General features: G+C 39.1%; 1 protein-coding gene across 3 annotated transcripts in view; it reads right to left on the reverse strand.

Moving 5' to 3' along the window:
• Positions 1-16,050, reverse strand: part of specc1.L (sperm antigen with calponin homology and coiled-coil domains 1 L homeolog) — a 223,348-nt gene that overhangs the window by 42,553 nt on the left and 164,745 nt on the right. For all 3 annotated transcript variants that reach the window (XM_018246074.1, XM_018246075.2, XM_041581666.1), the window contains 4 exons: positions 15,828-15,973; positions 14,514-14,614; positions 9,309-9,375; positions 4,305-4,458 (listed from right to left, as the gene is read on the reverse strand). In XM_018246074.1, coding sequence (XP_018101563.1) covers positions 4,305-4,458; positions 9,309-9,375; positions 14,514-14,614; positions 15,828-15,973 — 468 coding nt within the window. The remainder of the gene's footprint in view (positions 1-4,304; positions 4,459-9,308; positions 9,376-14,513; positions 14,615-15,827; positions 15,974-16,050) is intronic.

Genomic DNA, 16,050 nt, shown 5'->3' on the forward strand with positions numbered 1-16,050 from the left:
AAAGCACAAACGTGCTGAGCGATCCAACAAAAAATCAGGAAACCTCTAATTCCGTGAACGAATTTGGTTCTCTGAATATCTGTAAAACCACGAATCAAAGACATATCTTTACAATTGAAGAAGGGCAACTTCCATTGACTTCTACATAACCTTTAAGGCGTTGTTCACCTTTGCGATAACTTTTATTGGACACCCCTGATGTAGAGAGTGATATTCTGAGACAATTTGCAATTGGTGTTCATTTTTTATTATTTGTGGTTTTTGGGTTATTTAGCTTTTTATTCAGCAGCTCTACAGTTTGTAGTTTCAGCCATCTGGTTTTTAGGGTCCAAATTACCATAGTAACCATGCATTAATTTGAAAAAAAGGACTGGAATATTAATAGGAGAGGCCTGAATAGAAAGACGAGTAATAAAAAGCAATAACAATACATTTGTAGCCTTACACAGCATTCGCTTTTTAGAAGGGGTCAGCGATGCCCATTTGAAAGCTGCAACGAGTCAGAAGAAAAAGGCAAATAACCATAAAAAATAAATAATGAAAACCAATTGAAACATTGCTTAGAATTGCCCACTCTATAACATACTATGTGGATTTTATGGCTTGGGAATAGGGTTGCCACCTTTATGTCTGGCTGAGACCGTGCGGGGGGCAGGTCTGTGACGTCAGTGGGCGTGTCTGTGATGTCAGTGGGCGGACCCGTGCCATCAGTGGGCAGGGCTATGATTGGCCGATCGCCGTGTCAATCAAGGGAATCCCGCCCGGTTTTCCTTATTTGGAAAACCGGGCAGAAAGTATAGACCCGGGCAGCCCCTCAAAATACCGGGCTGTCCGGCTCAAAACCGGACAGGTGGCAACCCTACTTGGGAACTTGATAAATGTCAACCAAATCGTGGATTAGGTACTATGAGAACAATAAGATTGTTTGCACTAAAAAGTCTGAATCGGAGAAACTCTGAACGTTCTTAAATCGGCCCCTTCGTTTACTTCTTAGAAATCTTAGGCTGCAGATCACTTATGAAATGTGGGCTACAACTTTATAGTCTGTTCCGGTGGCACAAAAAAAAAAAGTGCCTGCAGACACCAGAAAGTCACAGGCCTGAAGGGGCCTTACAGTTACCTGCCAGCCTTCCTCGTTCATCACAGTAAAGATTTACCTACAGAGGATGGATTTTCTAAGCAAAAACTAGGTCTGAAGGGACACAGACAAGTTCAACAGTTATGATATATAATGGATATAATATGGCCACGCCCATGCTGTGGTACAATGAAATATATACTGTATATATATTTCATTCTTTTTTTTTTTAAACATCTCAGTTTGGGATAAATGAATTTGCTTAGTAATAACTTTTCTTTTTGAAAAAGAATCAAAATATTAACATAGTAATTAAGACAAGATATTAATTTAATTAATTTAATTGTCTAAAACTCATGTTAGTTTGGTGTGGGAAACGTTTCTGCTTAACACACTGGAGGTTCAAGTGTTTTCCAGGAAAAACCTATTCAGAAAGTTCCTGTGGTGAGTTTTCCTGATTTCAAATATATTTGAGAAGTAATTTCTTGTGTGGACAGATAAGAATTTCAGTACAACTGTTAAAGATAATAAAAGATGCCTCCAGTTTATGGTTTTGCAGAGCGGAAATGTCCTCTAACACAAAACAACAAAAGCTGTTATTTATGGGACAAGGAGCTGAAGTAGCTAATACAAGGATCCCCCTAGTTCCAACCAGTACCAGCTTATCCCAGGCTCTTCCAGCAGAATAGAAGGAAGTATTTTCTTAGATGCATTTAAATTCCTTTAACTCTCCAGTGTGCAATGAAGACTTGGCCAGATGGATAAATAGTTGCTTTATTTTTGCAATGGGAAGGATGTAGACAAAGTTGTTATTCAAGGGAAAGAAACAACTTTTTCCATATGCCAAAGACGTTGACTGCTGGAATTCATAACTTGTCTGTCCAGCATTTCCCAGTAAACAAGGATGGTCTATAGCAGTATATGCTATTTATAATACAACACTCCAGCTGTTACTAAAGTACAACTGCCAGAATCCCCCGATGGTGCATGCTGGACCTTGAAGTTTAGCAATAACTTGAGCCTACAGGTTCAACGGCCCTGATATACAGTATGAGGAATAGCGATGAGCGAATCTGTCCCATTTCGCAGAAAAATTCAGGAAATTGAGGAAACATTTGCGAAATGGCCAAAAATTTGTGAAACGCATTGAAGTCAATGGGCATCAAAACTTTTTAGCCATACGACAATTTTTCTCGCTCCAAATGCAATAGGAGTTTTTTGTTGCAGCAACTTTTTTTGTCCAAATGCATTAAAGTCAATGGGTGCTTTTTCTTATGGTGACTTTTTTGTCTCTGCAACTTTTTTGTGATGGCAAAATTTGCAGATGGCAAAATGCTGAATTTTGCTACGTATCCATGGCCGGCGAAAACATTTGCTCACCACTAATGAGGAAACATGTTTCCCTGCTGCAAATTAAAAGTATATTAGAAGTCACCATGACTATATTAAGGCCTTAGTCGATTTGTGAAATTAAACAAAGGGTCGGACAGCCAACATGACAAAGATATGACCAAAGTCTCCTCATATATCAATTAGCATAGATGGGTAAATCTTTCATTCAAACGAACGTTAAGCAATAGGATCTTTCACAGAGCGACCAAATAAATCTGCCCATGTCTGGCCAGCTTTGCACAGTCAACTGAGCTATCCATGGTACTTATGCCCATGACTTCATTGTTATGGTACTGGAATGTCTGAGTCAAACTTGGGTTATATTAAACATGGTGCAGTAGTGGTATTTTAGGTAAAACTTATTGTCAATCAGTGTCCAATTACCCCACTGATGTCCCATAGAAAGCAAACAGCTCCAAACTCAGTTGGAGAACACAGAAAAAACATAAAATATGGCACTGCCACGTTTGTAGAAAAACAAAACAGGTGATGGGAACTCACCACAAAGGCTGCAAGAAATATTTTACAAACGTTATTTATAACACAGACCCTGAAGCCTTATGCATTTCATGCCCAAAAGACACTTAATTATGGAGTAACTGTGGGCATTAAGAAGCTGTTATAAATTGGGAATGGAAAACCCAATACAGAGGGCAGTTCCCATCTAGGTATCCACTGATCTTAGTAAAATTACCCCTGAGCAACCTAGTATTTCAGGTGTATATCCAAAAAACTTTGCATTTTAATATAATTTGGGATAAATCACTACCTCTACCACTTAGATGATTTCTCAGTATCCTAAAATAACTGATATTCTTCCAGTAGTGTTCTGTTCAGGGACATTTACTCTGAAGTTCTCAGGGTCCTAGCGCACCCCCCCTCCCCGAGCCTGTGCATGCACCCTAGCACGGGGGAACTCGGAGTTCCCAATGAAGTTTAGGATGTGGCAGGGAGCCACTAAAATTTCACCCTCCTAGACCTGGGCCTGCATAAGACATAACACATGTTATAGATGAACATTTCTTTTACAATTTGTTTCTAGCCTTTATGGATTCCAGTGCCCATTACCTGTTTAGCTATATTGCTGATTTCTACATCTATTAGCTGAGGGTCAATATCTTCATCAGATCTATAGTATCATTCAACAACATAGCCCTTGGCATTTACTGCCCCATCATCACTGCTGTTACCTATAAAGACCTTTGTTCTTTGGGAATGATGAGTAGCATGCAAATGACACTAGGGAATCATAGAATTTCTGCCAGCCTGGATGTTCCACCAGAAGGTAACACCAACAGGGGCTACTCACTTCACAAAATGAATCTGACTAATACTATTAGTAACACTGCATGCCAGAAGTGATGCTTTTCTAACACAAACACAACCAGACTATGCGAGGAACAGATTGCAGAGGAAGGGGCCATGTGCGACTGGCTTTATCTTCACTTGGATCCATGTTGCTTGGTAAACATGGAAGCCCAGCACCTTAGCTAAGCAGTCCCCAACCTTTTTTGCAACCATGAACCAGTTTCAATCAAGACAATTTTTCAGAGGACCGGTTAGGGGGGTTGTGTGTGGGGGAGATACAGGGGTGCATTTCAAGCTTACCAAAAAAAAAACCTGTCCAAACAATATTTTGGTCCTTGTTGCCATCAGTAGAAATCTTCTTGGGCTTTGCACAACTGTTGTCATTGTGATGGTGCATCAGGGAACAGGGATTGCAGGTAATTGAAGCCTTTTTTTTCAGCTTGGACCAGAATTGGCCCAGTTCAGCACAGCCCACAGCCCGGAACCAGGTTATAGCATATAGGTCATAGCGTTATATGATTCTCACCTTAATTTACTATGATGACTCAAGCTATCCAAGGCCATTGGAGATGTCCGTGAGCCAAAGCCTAGTGCTGCATGAGTATTCAGTGACTCCAGTGATGGACTCTTACGGGGAAACCGATCAGGTGTAAAGTCATCTCTTTGTCCCTTCAACTTATCTGTAGAAGAAAATGCAACCATTAATGATCTCTATTACAATGTAAAACATGTGTGTGTTGGCTTGAGACAAGAGCAACCTTCTACTTTTCCCTACAAACTCTTCTATTGTTGGTAGTATGGCATTCTTTAGCAGAGTGAATGAGACTTGAGAGCTTATTAACAAGCTAGACCCCCCCACCTACCCCTGTACAAAAATACAGCATTGTTTACCCCCATTATTTAGTTGTCCTTCAATAATCAATGTGACAGAAAATTAAAATCTGATCTACATGTGAAGGTTCTGGAGGTTATTTGCTCCTACTGACACAAATCATTATATTGAGCGTTATGTCTGAAGCACCAAATATGAGGCAATGTTGGTGCCATGACACCCAGGGAATTAAAGAGATTGTTGACGGATAATATATACTATGTCAAATGGGCTTCTGAAATAATTTTAGCCAACATGTGAATACTCAGGGTCAGGACACAGGAATGTTGCACCCTGGGGACAACTTACATTAGACAAAGACATTGGCGGAGATTATAAGAAAACATTTTATTTTTTCTTCATCAGGAGCAAAATTGTTCTCTGCAACCGAGGGGCAGTCAAAGAAGCAGCGCTGAACAATGAGACAGTCAAGATTATAGCGGAATCAAACAAGCAGAGACTCTACAAAATGGTTGGTAGAAATGTGATGTGAAAACATTTATATTTTCGCAGTTGTCTAATTTGTTTTGCATTCATTAAGATGTCTTGCTTTCCCGATTGAGGCTATACACCCACAACAAGGCCTCTATCACATTCACACACACACACACACACTACAGTCAGTTTTATCAAGTAAGTTTTTTTCTACTTTGGAAGGAAGTTAGAGGAGGAAACCCACACAAGTATGGGGAGAACATACTAACTCCTTGCAGAAAATGTCATACAAATTGAACCTAGGAACCAACACTGTAAGGCAGCAATGCTAATCACTGAAACACCTTGCACATCACATCACATGTAACACACTATATCAAAAAGTTGCATTAAATTTTTTTTTCTTGCAGAGGCTACAGAGAATTAGAGTCAATATTTCACGGACATATGAATTTTAGAGAAATAGAGACTATATTTATCATCCGATGTTCATTTATACCAGCTTCAAGATGTGCAATTTCGTTTTCGGTGCAAGTGTCCGCCCAAGGCCATCTGCAGATTCCTGCAGTGAGTGCAGCTGGTAAGATTTTGCACATATTGACTGAGCACCAGCATCAGAATAGGAACAAAAAAGCCAGTTTCTAGGGCAACGAGATTCATTTTAACGGTACTGCACGGGAAGACACGTCCATTCCTTTATAACTGATACATGAATCTTCGTGGAAAATTGATGGAACACATGGATTTTGTAAAAGTCAACAAAGATAATGGGAAAAACAAGCAGTAATAGCAAATATGGCATTCTTTATACAGATCTAATGGCTCGTGCATAAACACACTTAATAATATCATTGAATGTCATGATACGGTGCATTTTAACACATATGGATTTACTTGCTGAGTAAAATAAAGGTTATCAAATGTTTTAAAGCTGCTTAGTTCAAATGTTATTACTCTTATTGCTGTTGCTTCTCCTCAATGTCCAGTAACAACAAACATGCATATTAATTATCATACAATTTAAGGATCAAATTAATCCCTGCTTCCTATGGACAGGTCCTGTTTCATGACCTTGGTCTCCAGAACATGTCCGGCCCTACTGAATTTGTCACAAAACTTCCCTGTGTCGAGTGTTCTTCAGGTATTAGGGGAGATGTACCATTTATAAAGTTGATTTTTCAACCATTTCTGCCCAGGTACAATATGAAGATGATATGTGACCATATGAGGACTGGAAAAGAAACGGAGAGCAGTTCACCCTCTCTAGGGAAATATGTACAAAGCTATTTTATTCTTTAAGATAAAAGGTAGGCATATGTGACTATGACTATGAGTGGGTGAGGTTAAATGGGAAGAGGTGGCACATCAGTTCAAAGGAATAAGTGCACAGAGTGGTATCACAACTGCCACGGTTTCCATAAAATGATATGCATAGCTTCTTGCGTGCACTAATTCTCCAAGGAGAGGAAACACGCAGAACACAATAAACCAGAGCATCATGGGTGTATTCAGCTGAATGTTTACCCTTAACAAAAAGCCAACTATATGCAGAAGTCCTCACAGTCATAAGAAAAGCAGCAGTTCCAAGTCTTACTCAAGTATATTTACACTGAGACGCTAACAGGAACTGCTGCTGCTGGGATTTATGGCAAAAAGGGAATACAAGTTGTGTTTTTTCCTTGCAAGAGAAATAGCTCAGATTGTACAGCTGTGGCCGAGCCTCTTTGAACTGGATTCAGGGTGACTTCCCTAAAGCTCCAGAACAGTTTTCCCATCCCTGAGCTCTGTGTGAACACTGTGGCTTCTGTTAGGAACATTACATCACTGTTGTTTTAATGCACGGTGCACAAAGCAGCCCTTGTATTCTGGGCCAAACAATATTGGACCACTAGTGGTTCCTATTATTTCTATCAGTTTTGTGCTGCTTGGCTGGCAGTTAGGAGAGAGCACATAATATAGACACCTAATATAGTCTGACATTTACTACACCCCTGAATCTCTTATGGCTCGTGTAAATGAAAGTGTTAGAGTTGAACGGTTTCCATTAAATGTTCTCAACTTACAACAGATGAAAGTCTCTAGTGACTGCCCATGTTATTGTGTATCATACATTACTAAAAGGCAAGCACTATACCCATTACAGGAACCGTTTCTACACTATGTCTTAACTATTTATACTCAGAAAGAAGTTACTATTCTAGCAATACAATGAGTGAGACAGGAGAGGAAGACTTATATTTTCTAGAAGACATTAATGTCCCATACAGAAGCAGTAACACCCCCCTATAATAGATACAATGTTATGGGTTGGTGATCCAGCTTCTTGGAATGAAAACCTTTGTTCTACTTCAGTTTTGGATCTACAAAACGGGGTCATCAGCCAGCCTGGTTTCAATAAGACTTATCCACTTTAGTTTGATCACTAAAAACATAAACATAATCTGTAGATCCAATTCCAGGCTTCACCACCTAAGCTATTTTACTTCACAATCAGATACAGATGACCTGTTATCCAGAATGCTTGGGACCCGGGGTTTCCGTATAAGGGAATCTTTCTGTATTTTGGATCTCCATAGTATCGATACTATAAAATAATTTAAACAAAAGGGGAACTTTTGCGAAAATTAAAATTCACAATATAAGCTTCATAATACTAAAATAAGACATTTTATAAATATAATCAGTTAAAAACTGTGACCCATTTTTGAAACAATTACATTACTTATTTGAATTATACAATCTGCTAGGAAAGGGAGCCCCCCTATTGGATGTAACAGTCAATAAAAATCAGACACACAAGTCCTGCATGAAGGGAGAATAAAGAGAGACAGATGCTGCAGAGGGATATTGACAATAAAATTGATTATTTCAGAAACAGTACAGAATTTGTAATTGATTATATTTAGAAAGTTTCTTATTTCAGTATGATATTATAATAAATTGTCATTATTGTCATGGTTCCCTTTGAAACCCAATATAATTATTTTGCCTCCAATAAGGATTAATTATATCTTAGTTAGGTCAACTACAAGGTACTGTTTTATTTACAGAGAAAAAGGAAATCATTTGTAAAAATTTGGGTTATTTGGATAAAATGGAGTTTATGGGAGATGGCCTTCCTGTAATTTGAAGCTTTCTGGATAGTGATGGGCGAATTTGGGGCGTTTTGCTTTACCGAAAAATTAGCGAATTTCCCGCGAAACAGCGAAAAATTCAAGAAACAACGCCGGCGTCTCGTTTTTGACGCTGGCGTCTCGTTTTTGATGCCGGCGTCTCGTTTTTTTGGACACCGGCGTCCGTTTTTGGCAAAAAAATGAATGGCGTGAATTCGCCACAATTTTTTTTACTGTATATTACAATGTTATGCAATATTCCAAGTTTAAGTAATTAAAGTGTGTATATATATATATATATATATATATATATATATATATATATATATATATGTTCTAAAAATATGTAATTTTTCATAAATGTGCTCATAACAAAATATGTTTATATATGAATATTTTTTATGTATGTACTATTGTAATATATATTTTATTATGTATTTAAAAATGCTATGCATATGAATTATGCCAAAATAATGTTCTATATTACATTTCTTTCATTTTTACCTATATAGGATTTTTTTGTGTGCGTCTGTGTTCATTAAAAATTTACAATAGAAGTGAATCCTAAGGAGTTTGTCCAAATCTTACAATATAACTAGGCAAGTACATATACATAAACATGAACTAAATGCATATATGTATTTAACATATAGCATGAATGTAATATTGTGGTACGTGAATTTTTGGGAGCATGCCATTGTAATTTATATTACATATTGATATTTTCCCCTTGAGGGTTACAATCACATGGCTTATTAGAATTCTAAGAAATCTGCACTGAGAATGAGTGAGAGACCATTTGAGCCTTATCAGCCAGAAATAATGTTTGCAAATGAGAGCAGGGAGGAAACATGGAGCAGATGCAAATGTACACAGTCTTAAAACAAAACACCAGCCTACAGACAATAATTCCTATTCAGATCTGTGAATGCCCTCTGAAAATAGCTACATCCGGACTTCACAAAACCCTTTGGAATCTTTTTTCACTTAGCCAGATTTAAAAATAGAATCTGGACAGTATCCCAGGCACAAACATTAACAAGTGCAAATAAAAGCCTTTTGGACTTAATTCAAGGAATCGTGGGTTGAGGTTCTTTGATTGCTACATTACCTGAATTGTCCAATTGTCTCTCTGCTTCTTTGCTTGTTAACTTGGTATTGTTGGTCACTGAAAGCCTCTGTGAAAAGGAAATATAAAATAATTAACAGGCATACGTTACAAAATTCAGTGTACGTCATACCTTATTTCTGATTAAGCTTGAAGCCACAGACCTACCGGATTGGCGGCCATCGAATGCAACCAATATCCAATTATTTTTATCAACAGAGCACAGACATTCTCCTAGTAATGATTAAAGGGGATGGAAGACCATATATATATATATATATATATATATATATATATATATATATATATATATATATATATATATATATATATATATATATATATATATATATATATATATATATATATATATATATATATATATATATATATATATATATATATATATATATATATATATTAAAAGGAGAAACTGTGTAATGGTGCATGGTGCATGGAATACATGCTGGTGGGGTACTAAGTGATGCGCTCTTGCACTTCTTCCCCCAGTCATAGTAAATGAGCCCTACATTGTTGCATTCAAATGGACAACATCCATTTTCCAAACTGCTCTCTTCTTTAAATAATTAAAAGTACCCAGAAGGGTCAAGTAATGGAGCTGTAAGTTTTCTATATACTCAAATTCTACTGGTAAATCACAATGTACTTTTTGATACCTCCCACTGTAAGGTACCCTACAGAAGTCAAAGAGAGCAATAAGGAATGCAAATACTGTGTTTATTCTGCGTAGGTTTGTCTGCAAATGTGTTAAACTGGTATTATAATTACAATTTGGCCACCTCCATGCAGGGCCGAATAGGGCAGATCCAATTGGCCCTCGATCATTCTTATGGGTTTACAGGGACCAGTGGTGTAATTACTGGGCTCTACAACCTCCAAAATGTCTAGAGGTTGACCATGTTTTTATTTTATTGAAATTGTATTTGAAATAAGGCCTCATGGAATCCCTATACCTCCTGGCTCCCCTGCAGCCTCAGGGTCTGCTTCCTCTGTAGTCCCTGAGAGAGACCATATCAATGTACTTTTCATACCTGCACGATAGATATCTGGCTGATTTTTATCTAGATACTGGCTGGGCAGGCAGTCTTGAGTGTCCCATGCATGGATCAATAAATTGCAAACTTGGGTCTGAAGAGCCAACTTTTATCACCCAGCATTAGCATGATATGATGTTGCCTATTATGAGCAGTGAAGAATGGGCTAAAATCACAAAATGTAGATTGCTGGCATCAACAAAGGGCAAGGCTTTCTCCCTGGCTGTCTCTTTCAATCACAAAACCTCTAATCTTCATTAATCATGGATATCTATATAATGTGTCATTACCAGGTGCATTATTTTGTTCATACAGAAGGTCAAGAAAGAAAGTCACACATAAATCACTACAGGTATGGGACCTCTGATCCAGAATTCTAGGGACCTGGGGTTTTTCCGTATAATGGATCTTTCCATAATTTGGATCTCCATACCTTAAGTCTACTAGAAAAACACGTACACATTAAATAAACCAAATAGGTTGGTTTTGCTTCCGATAAGGATGAATTATATCTTTTCAAGTTTGCGTCAAGTACATGGTACTGTGTTATTATTAGAAAGAAAAAGGAAATCATCTCTAAAAATTTTAATTATTTAGATAAAATGGAGTCTATAGGAGATGGCCGTTCGGTAATTCAGAGCTTCCTAGATAATGGGTTTCAGGATCACTTACCTGTACTAAGAACGTCTAGCTGCCAAACAGTACATATTGCAATGGCAGTTGTCTGCGCTCCCCCAGGAGCCCTGACAAATATCCAAACGTGTGATATCTAGCTCAGCTCCTCACTTAATAGGCCCTGAGGCAAAACAACCATTACAATAAGTATGGAATTCCTTTCCCATCCTGGGGACATTCTTTTCTCTTATTCAAAAGGGAAGCTTGCTGGGGCAGCTAAACATTACATCACCCCCCATTCATACCAGTAAGAGGCCTTCTGAATAGCTGCTCACTGCCAAAAATTTCATCTTATTATGTCTGTCCCTAATGAGATCAGGAGACCCATTCTCCCAAGCTGTGAATATTGCCACTCTGGCTTCCATTCTGATCTGGCCCGGCACACTCTCTGTACTGATATTTCCCTTGCTTGCTTTTGAAGAGAGATCAGCATGTAACCCTCCTAAACTACAAGTCTCAGTTTGCCACGAAAACCTATGAGATGCTGGGAACTGTAGTTAAAAGTTCCTTTCGGGATTTGTTCTTCTTTTCCTTTGCCAGACCACCAACCACCATGCTCCACCAGCCATAATAAGAGAAACTGAATTAAAACATATTTAATTTGATCCATCCAGCCATGCAGGGTGCTGTGCTTGTATGTTCTCACTCTGTCCTGTGTGCACTGAGAGAATAAGTGCCGGGCTTCCAGGACAAGCAAGTCATCCTACTGATTGTAACTGAAAGGACTGATGGTGGCCGAGCCCCTACCAGGGCATACATGTCACCATTTGTTAACTCTGCAACATACATTAAACATGTTCAAAGGTTTTAAATTTTTTTGTAACTGTACTAGCATTTTTTTGTCCCTTTCTGCACTGCTAATACGGACTTCTGCCAGCTATATAAAACTGAGAACCGAAGGTCTTTTTTTTTTTGAGGGCAAGAAACCAGGGAGCAGAAAGGGATAAACAAGAATGTAAATTATGGTTCCATCTACAAACTACTTTTAAAACCATTGAAAGTATAACCAAATTACATTTTCTTTCATTATGCCAAATAATGTTTTAGGGTGGACATTGCCTCTTGAAAGCAGCTCTGTTCAGATTTGTACCTTAAATGGATGTTATATTTAGTCAAGTTAAAGGGGTAGTTCACCTTTAAGTTAACTTTTAGGGGCACATTTACTATAGGTCAAATATCGAGGGTTAATTAACCCTCGATATTCGACCATCGAAGCTAAATCCTTCGAAGTCGAAGGAAAAATCGAAAAAAATCGAACAATTCGAAGGATTTTAATCCATCGATCGAACGATTTTCCTTCGATCAGAAATTGCTAGGAAAGCCTAGGTTTTAGGTGGCGAAGTAGGTGGTCGAAGTTTTTTTTAAAGACACAGTACTTTGACTATTGAATGGTCGAATAGTCGAACGTTTTTTAATTCGAATCATTCGATTAAAAGTCGTAGTCGAAGGTCGAAGTAACCAATTGGATGGTCGAAGTAGCCAAGCCAAAAAAAATACTTCGAAATTCAAAGTATTTTTCATTCTAATCCTTCACTCGCAGTAACGTAACTTGGTGAGGGCGGGCCCTGGTGCAGGCCGTGCAGACGGGCCCGCCCCCACCCTCGTCTGCGCAATTTTTCTCTGCCGCTGCAGCTGACTCCAGCCGGCTGCAGCGTGCACAATCTTCCGGGGGGGGGCCCTGCGGGGGTGCGGGCCCTGGCCCATTTGCACCCCCTGCTCCCCCGGTAGTTACGCCCCTGTTCACTCGAGCTAAGTAAATGTGCCCCTTAGTATGTTATAGAATGCCCACTTTTTTATATAGTTTTTGAATTTGAACTTGCCTTCTGCTTCTGACATTTTCCAACTTTTAAATGGGGGTCACTGACCCCATCTGAAAAACGAATTGTTTGTAAGGCTACAAATGTAGTAATTGCTGGCTCTCCTATTTATATTTCTGTTTCTTATTCAATCAGTGTATGGTTGCTAGGGGAATTTGGACCCTAGCAACCTAAATAAATAACTCAAAAACCACAAACAGGGCCAGAACTAGGGGAAGGCAGAGTAGGCACGTGCCTAGGGAGCCTGGCCCGGTGCTGACCACAAAAAAAAAGGAATAAAAACCAATTGCAAATTGTTTCAGAATATCACTTTCTACATCATACTAAAAGTTAATCTACAGGTGAACACCCCCTTAAGAAGAGCCAGGGGGGGAAATTGAGAATTCATTTTGTGCTTGTGTTGGGCGACGTTCTGTATTTGATTACACTGTGTGCGGCCCCTATTTGAGTGTGCGGCCCCTATTTGATGACAGAGTTAGAATGAAAAAAGATCCTTATCAGGGAAGATGGAGCTCTGGGACATTGCTTAATTGCAAATGATGTGACAGGGAAATACATGCTGGTGTCAGCTATGGATAACAGCATTTAGTCCCAAGCAGCCCATATAAACAAATTGTTATTGTCCTACTCACGGAACAAAGCCAGTTTTTCGGTACATAGAACTGTACGTCACGCATTTCCTCATTGGTTTGCTGGCAATAATTGCAATTGTCTTTCCATCAGGAGGATCATGTACATCCATAAATACTGTACAGCAACAAGCTGCTTGTCTCATGGCCACTGGATGCGAACATCTTATCAACACAATCGATCTCATGCTGCATTAATTACATTTGCATCAGCACGCCTGCGATTGCAGCATAGCCTCGGGCAGGGTGAGTGTCATTTGTGAAACACATTGATTGGAAAACACACCGATACACACAGCAAGGACCTTGCCCCCAACACTTTAGCACTTATATGCAGTAGCGTAACTAGATGTTACTGGGACCCACGTCAAATTAATTTCAGCCCCCCCCTAAATATCCAGAGGTTGTCCTGTTTTACTAGTGTATGTTGAAATTAATTAAAATTAGGTACTTGTTGCCCCCCCCATACCCCCTTTCTCTGTAGTTACACCCCTGCTTGTGTGGTATGGCCCATTCTGAACAAATCTCAGAGCAACATAAATATCCTAGTTTGGACCACTCGGCATCCGTGCCATGGCCCCATCGTTATTCTGCCAAGAGTTTGCCAACCTGAATACCCTGTGTGTTGTATTTAGCTGTATTTTATTTTTTACTTGCACAGACAGGATTCCATTTCTATACAGAGAGCAGAGTCTTGTTAGACTGTTGAATATTTTTCATACAACACTTTTGCTCATTGGCTCATGATTTAAGTTTTAGTTGAATATCAAAGCAAACTTGTCGATGACCATGTCTGCCGCATATTCTCTAAACATAATAGATGGCTAAGAGATTATAGATTTGATTCATGTCACTGTGCCAGCTAGATCAGGATGTTCTGCTCCAGAGAGCTGGCACCATTCCATGTTGTATGGATTCTTTCAAACCCTAATAAACAACCAAGACTAAAGTTCTTTTCATGGACAGGCAAGAGAATAAGCAGAAAGATAAAGTAGCTTATAAGGATCATTTTGGAAGGGGCCACTTTATTACCTGTATGGGGGAGACTGCTGCAGCTGGAGCTGTCCTCACGGGAATTCCACTCAACGGACTGCGCGGGGCTGAGTGCACTGGAATATTCTGACCAACTCCACCTTGGAAAGAAGGATGCAAACCGTTTAGTCTAATACTCTCAATGCAAAGCATGTGAGAACCAAGGCTCACCCTATAGACCCGTATACTAAATGATGGTACAGTAGCTCCTTTTTTAGTCTGAATAAAATTGAGATGTGATTATATTTGTGTACTTGAAAAATTAAAGGTTATTGGCTACCGAGGGATTCAAGAAATGGTTGGTTTCTACAGTAGCTCCTAACCCCGTCCTAGGAAGAGCATTTATCATGGAAACCACATAGATTTCTTTATGTCACACATACCCATCATTATTCTGGTGCCAACTTGGTTTCTGGGTAATTTTAGTTAACAGACCTATTGTTTGCCCACCCTGGACAAACCAGAAGAAATAAATAAATACAATTATTTTAGCACCATGATGTATCTCCATGTAACAAAAATACATGTTCTTTAATAGGAAATGATGTTGGAAAAAGTCATTAGCTCTCCAGCTTGAGATTTTCACAGGTATCTGGTTGTGAGGGTCCCATTTACCCTAGCAACCATGTATAAGAATATACATTTAAATTGGTCTGCTACAGTTTTCTCCTCCATCCCAAATTAGGTGAATTATTAGGTGAATTAGCTGCTGAAGAAACTGGAAGTGTTTACATTCATGTGTGCACATGCAAATGGCAGAGAATGCTTGTAGTTCAAGTTTTGGGAGCAGCTGTTGAGCTACCAGTAGCTTGCAACACCTTAGAGTTTATTGGGTTAGTGTAGTAATAGGTTCAAATTTTGCAGCAGTTCCAGAAAGGCATTGCATCCAATCAGCAGGTAGTATTGGTGGGTCAGCTGTTTAAAAGCTCATATCTGATTGGTTGCTAAGGATTAATAGACAACATTATTCCAAAATAAAACATTCTGCTCTTGATTAAGAGGTGAAGGTCCGATTGACAGGTGGCAAAGGGGGTAGCAATTGTGGGAGAAGTTTGGGCTTCCTATTGGTCTTGTTCTGGGTGTCATGGAGCAAGCTGTGGGCATGGTCAGGTGTGCAATTTTGTTGGCCAATTTTTTTTTTATTGTGCCCCATTCTTACTATCCCTACCTAGTTGGTGAAGCCCAGACAGGCAATGGACAAACAATTAGGTATCTATATGGGAAAAGGTCCCCATGATTTCTGATGGCATCTTTGATGGTTGTCTACCCCAGAGGCAATTGATAAAGTGAAAAAACACATCTGCAAAGTCTTACCTTGATTGCCCAAGTCAAATGATTTGATTAAGGACTTGACAGTGGCTGGAAGTTCGGAGGATGAAGTTGGTGCTTGGGTATGGCCAACACTTGGCCAACGGATTCTGTTGTCTCCCTCTACAGATTCCACTTCACATGAAGATTGCCTGTGTAATGAGAGGTATTTTAAGCACAATAAGAAACTAGAATGTGTGCCAGATAATCATGATGGGCAGGAGTAGAT

The sequence above is a fragment of the Xenopus laevis genome, chromosome 2L (genome assembly GCF_017654675.1).
Source record: "Xenopus laevis strain J_2021 chromosome 2L, Xenopus_laevis_v10.1, whole genome shotgun sequence".
Lineage (NCBI taxonomy): Eukaryota > Metazoa > Chordata > Amphibia > Anura > Pipidae > Xenopus > Xenopus laevis.